This window comes from Bombina bombina, chromosome 8 (genome assembly GCF_027579735.1).
Source record: "Bombina bombina isolate aBomBom1 chromosome 8, aBomBom1.pri, whole genome shotgun sequence".
Taxonomy (NCBI): Eukaryota; Metazoa; Chordata; class Amphibia; order Anura; family Bombinatoridae; genus Bombina; species Bombina bombina.
The window spans coordinates 172,638,122-172,644,252 of NC_069506.1; the positions used below are offsets into that span (position 1 = coordinate 172,638,122).

Here is a 6,131-nt window from a genome sequence, read left to right on the forward strand (position 1 = left end):
CACCAAAGTATTGAAGGAAATATCTGTTTGTTGCTAAATGAGTTACACTATGGTGAAGGTAGATAGACTTAGAGAAAAAAACAAAAATTCTAAACTGAGTTCTGGAGCTCCTCAGAGATGCGTCCTGCCGTTGCAGAAGTTGGCTCCGCCCCCATAAGTACTTTTCTTTTTCTTTGTTTTTTCTTAGTCTAATTAATTTTTACTTAAACAACGGTCACTACTTTACTTTATGCCCATATTATCACCAGTGCCCTGAATAATTGTTTTATTTATATAGTTGTTAGGGTTGTCCACATACTTTTGGTCATATTTTGTATATAAGCCCACAAGACTCCTCTCCTTACTTGATTCCTTTTTTACCAACTTTAGTTTTATGTCTATGTAGCATGGTAACATGGTGGTCTAGCCTATATGGATTTGTGCTATGTTTCACAAATGAAGAGAGAGGAATACGAGAATATTTGTACAATTTACAGTATTCAAACTACTCCTTAAGGAGCCATTTTGTAGCAGATATCTGGCATATACAAGCTTAAGAATCTGTCTTGTTATGGTGCTTTCACATAGTTTGCTCTCTTGGTGGAGAGTGAAGTCTTTGTGTCACTGTGTCTTTGTGGAGCAGATTGTGGATGCACGTCTGGGTTTTCCAGTTACTGGTTTCTGTGTGGATTATGTCCCTCTCAACATGGTATCTTGCTGGGGTCCACATTTGTTTTATTACCCCCTGATTGTTATCTATAAATCATGTTTCATGCTGGGGGATAAAGGGAGCACTTGTTTTGTCCTTGTACTCATATTCATATGTGTAATAGTTTTTTGTTTTGTTTGATTTTGCTAAACAGGATATAGAGTATTTATTGCTGATTGCTGTTAGCACTTCAGTTTTTTCTGTTTCAGATCATTTTATATGGTGTACCCCCTCCCATATTGTGTTCACGAGTAAGAACTTGCAAACAAGGAACCTTAAATTCTACCAAAAGATCTCTTGCCTAAAAATCCAGTACCCATACTTTAATGTAACTACAACAGGGGATTAAATGTGCAAGAGAAGGTCATAATTATTTTTTACTTTAATCATATTCCTGGCTATTAAGACATCTTATTTGCCTGAAACACTGTTAATACCTTGTGGGGTAGTGGAAGCCTCACAATCAACCCTTTTGATATTGTCCACCCCATGAGACGATACCAAACATGCAATATGAGCATTACAAACTGTCAGCTAGATTACGAGTTATGCGCGCTATAGGGAAATTAACTAACACAACAAAAGTTTAACCCCCTATAGAGTAGCCATTACAAGTTTTGAAAGATCTGGATTGTGCGTGCGATATGGTGCTTTTAAGCTCCATACCGCACAAAATCCAAGCGCTGTTTTGACGTGCTCGTGCATTCTTTCCCAATAGACATCAGTGGGGAGAGCGGGTCAGAAAAAAGTCTAACACCTGCGATCGCGGAATGAAAAGCTCCATAACGCAGCCCCATTGATTTCTATGGGGAAAAAAAAACTAACGTTTAAACCGAACACCCTAACATAAACCTCAAGTCTAACACCCTTAATCTGCTGCCACCGGCACCTACATAATGCTATTAACACCTAATCTGCTGCCCCCGATATTGCCGCACAGAAATAAAACTATTAACCCCTAATCTGCTGCTCCCGATATCGCCGCCACTATACTAAAGTTATTAACCCCTATTCCCCTGCACCCCAACATCGCCCACACTATAATAAATCTATTTACCCCTATTCCGCCACTTCCCGACATCGCCACCACTAAATAAAGCTATTAACTCCTAAACCTCTGGCCTCCCACATCACTACTACTAAATAAGCCTATTAACCCCTAAACCGCCAGCCCCCACATCGCAACAACCTAAATTAAACTATATTAACCCCTAAACCTAACGTAACCCTAAACCTAACCGTAACCCTTGCCCTAACATAACCCTAACACCCCCTAACTTTAACATAATTAAAATATAGCTAAATTAAACTTAGTTATTAAAGGGACAGTCTAGGCCAAAATAAACTTTCATGAATCAGATAGAGCATGTAATTTTAAACAATTTTCCAATTTACTTTTATCACCAATTTTGCTTTGTTCTCTTGGTATTCTTAGTTGAAAGCTTAACCTAGGAGGTTCATATGCTAATTTCTAAGACCTTGAAGGCCACCTCTTTTCAGAATGCATTTTAACAGTTTTTTACCACTAGAGGGTGTTAGTTCACGTATTTCATATAGATAACACTGTGCTCGTGCACGTGAAGTTATCTGGGAGCAGGCACTGATTGGCTAGACTGCAAGTCTGTCAAAAGAACTGAAATAAAGGGGCAGTTTGCAGAGGCTTAGATACAAGATAATCACAGAGGTTAAAAGTATATTATTATAACTGTGTTGGTTATGCAAAACTGGGGAATGGGTAATAAAGGGATTATCTATCTTTTAAAACAATAAAAATTCTGGTGTAGACTGTCCCTTTAACTAAATAATTCCTATTTGAAACTAAATACATACTTACCTGTGAAATAAAACCTAAGCTAGCTACAATATAACTAATAGTTGTATTGTAGCTAGCTTAGGTTTTATTTTTATTTCACAGGTAAGTGTATTTATTTTAACTAGGTAGACAAGTTAGTAAATATAAATTAACTATTTACTAACTACCTAGTTAGAATAAATACAACTTACCTGTCAAATAAAACCTAAACTGCCTTACACTAAAACCTAACATTACAAAAAATAAAAAACCTACCATTACAAAAAATAACAAATGAAATAATTGCTGCCCAAGCCCTTATCTAAAAATAAAAACCCACCCCAAAACAAAAACAATACATTACACAAAATAACTAACAAACAAATTATCAAAAATAATAAAAAGTATTCCTATTCTAATACCCATTTAAAAAAAAAAACACCCCAAAATAAAAAACCTAATCTAGAATAAACTACCAATAGCCCTTAAAAGGGCTTTTTGTAGGGCATTGCCCTAAGTTAAACAGCTCTTTTACCTGAAAAAAATACAAAGTCCCACTAACATTACAACCCCCCCCCAAAACCCACAAAACAAAAAAAACTATCTAAAAAACCTAATCTACCCATTGCCCTGAAAAGGGCATTTGCATGGGCATTGCCCTTAAAAGGACATTTAGTTCTTTTGCTGCCCAAACCCTAATCTAAAAAAAAAAACACCCAAAAAACCTTAAAAAAACCTAACACTTACCCCCGACAATCCACTTACAGTTTTTGAAGCCCCGCTTGAATGATCTTCATCCAGGCGGCCTCTTCTATCTTTATCCAGGCGGAGATGTCCTCATCCAGGCGGCGAGAAGTCTTCATCCAGATGGCCTCTTCTATCTTGATCCCGGCGGCACGGAGCGGGTCCATCCTGAAGACATCCGGCACGGAGCATCCTCTTCATACGGTCGCCGCCATACACTGAATCTTCAATGCAAGGTACGCGATTCAAGATGGTGTCTCTTGCATTCCTATTGGCTGAAAAATTTGAATCAGCCAATAGGAATTAGAGCTGCTAAAATTCTATTGGCTGTTCAAATCAGCCAATAGGATTTAAGCAGCTCTCATTCTATTGGATGATGATAATCCACCTTAAATAAATCTACCTTAAAATTCAAACCGGATATGGTGCAAATATGTAACCAATCACTTGACAGAATAGACCTTTATAACGACACATAAGACTGTAACAAACCATCTCGATAAAGCCGTAGAATATGGCGAAACGCGTTGATGGTATCAGCAATAGTTGTGAACTTACAAAAATACAAATCTGTTTGAAGGATTAACTTGGATTCAAAAAGGACTCTTTTTCTTGAATGATCCGTTCATAAAACTCTGCGCAGAGTAAGGATTCAAGGCTTCCTACGGAACTACTTTCATGTTCACCACTCTAGGATCAGCATCCATAATATCACGTGAGCTATCAACGTCACAATCCAGGAAACAACGGACGGAGCTGTATAGACACCTGTGCCCCGGTTCCAGCATGGTAAGGCACCGGTTATGAACAATTCCTCACATTAAAGGTAGGCACTTAGAGGTGTATCAGCTCGTTTTGTGTGCTATTTCCTAAAAGCAACTTAATACAAGGGAAGTGGATTTCAAATTTGACATTTAAGCCATTACGGAATAGCAAGATACCTTAAGTGATACACACAAGTAATATACATAACGATTGTATGTTATTGGACTTTTCAGTGCACCTTATAAAGGAACATTCAATGTCTTATATTAAGACTACCATATATTAATCGCTATAAGACTGCATCCAGTAGCGATTTTTTTTACATGTTATCACTGATCATATTTTTGGTATATAGGTTATATTCTACATTGATTTCAACTCTACTTGTGTTTATAGTTATTGTGTGTGACTGTGACTATCACCTCATTTGATTAATTGTTCTAATAAGGATTTTTGTTTTATCATTTATTCTGTTATCCATCCTTTTAAGAAGTGTTTTTAAACTTTTTAATGACCGGTCATTTGCACTATTTTTAACATTGTTTATATATTAAATATGCCTATGTCAGTAAATATTAAATATTGAGTATTTTACACAATCTGTATTTTTCACTATTTATATTCCATTCTTATTTTTAATTTTATATTAGAGTTCATTTTTAACCATATTATCCCCTTCAGCTGTTACCGCACATATACATAACTTTTTCACTCTAAACATTATATAACCATTTCTGTATTTTGGGAACAGAATTGTATATGTGCAGGGGCCTTTACCAGCGCCTCACTTAAATATTTTGTTTTCTATATCTCTATCTGAATCATGACAGTTTCATTTTGACTTGACTGTCCTTTTAAATATGGAGAACTTGATAAAATATGTCACTTTTTATGATAAATAGGGTAAAATAGAACAAGGCTGTATTATTTAATACAGTTAATGTGTTGTAACATTCTATTTTCTCTTCTAGGACTGTTCACTTTCTGAAGCCACAATTCAAGCAGATCTCTGCATATAAAGCAACTCTTGTCTTGGAACTCACAAAGTAAATACCTTTCTGTTCTATTTCTTTCTCCTTGTTTTGCGTGTTACTTTAGTCCAATATAATTTTATATTCATTTTGCATTTTCTTTCTAATCCCCTTAGGTTTGTGTTGGATCTTCAAGCAGAAAAGGTAAAAAACTGTGTTTCTCTAGTCACAGATTTAGCTAAAGAGTCAGGTTTTGCAGCCCGTGAATCTATCTACTGGAAGAGTAATCATGTGGCCTCCTTTGAACTCATTGATGACTTTGGAACAACACAAAATGGACTATGAAATAGCATCTATACACTTTTGTTTTGTTGCACACTTGCTAATACTGCTTAATGCTGGGATATTATGGATTCCAATAGTTTTTTTAGTATAAGGTTTAATTTATATTACTGTGTTTACTGAACAATCCAAATGCTCTTCCAAAAATCAGGGCAAGATGGAATTCTCCGTCAGAAGCAATCTATTTTATATTTTGTTCATACTTTTTCAACTTCCATATTTATTTCTTTTTATTACAGAACTAGTTTATTGATGACGTTTTTTTAGATTAATGTATTTATTTTTAAATTTGAAATGGTATGTGAGTATTTCTGATAGGTCTCAAATAATGATTCTTCTGTTGAGATATATATGGGAAGAAGATAGTTCATTATTATGAACTATCTTCATATATAAGAAGTTTATTATTACGTCAATGAGATATGTTTAAGAATGAATGTCTTATTGGTACAAACTTATTACAGTTGTATGGCTAAAACCTGTTAATATTGTTTACAGCTGAATAAAAGTCAATAGTATTGTAAAGAAGTATTTTAATTTGACTGCTACATCATTTATTGATTCCATTTTTACCTTTTGACAAACATCATTGATAAGTATTACAAAATCTGGGTTTTCTACAAATTTTACTGAAAAATGGTGCAAAGAAATTTGAAATAACATGTTTGCACTTTTTGTGGGCTCTCAAGCATCTCAGCCACCAATCAGCAGCTAGTTCCCAGCAGTGCATTGCTGCTCCTGAGCCTACCTATATATGCTTTTCAACAAAGGATACCAAGAGAACTAAGCAAATGAGATAATAGAAGTAAATTGAAAATTTGTTTTCTCT

At 35.2% G+C, this 6,131-nt stretch overlaps 1 protein-coding gene across 1 annotated transcript in view; it reads left to right on the top strand.

Annotated features, from left to right (window-relative positions):
• DNAAF3 (dynein axonemal assembly factor 3) overlaps positions 1 to 5,830 on the top strand; it is a 123,115-nt gene extending 117,285 nt beyond the window's left edge. Inside the window, exons 10-11 of the mRNA XM_053689942.1 lie at positions 4,961 to 5,035; positions 5,137 to 5,830. Coding sequence (XP_053545917.1) covers positions 4,961 to 5,035; positions 5,137 to 5,305 — 244 coding nt within the window. The 3' untranslated portion in view covers positions 5,306 to 5,830. The remainder of the gene's footprint in view (positions 1 to 4,960; positions 5,036 to 5,136) is intronic.
• Positions 5,831 to 6,131: the final 301 nt, after the last annotated feature.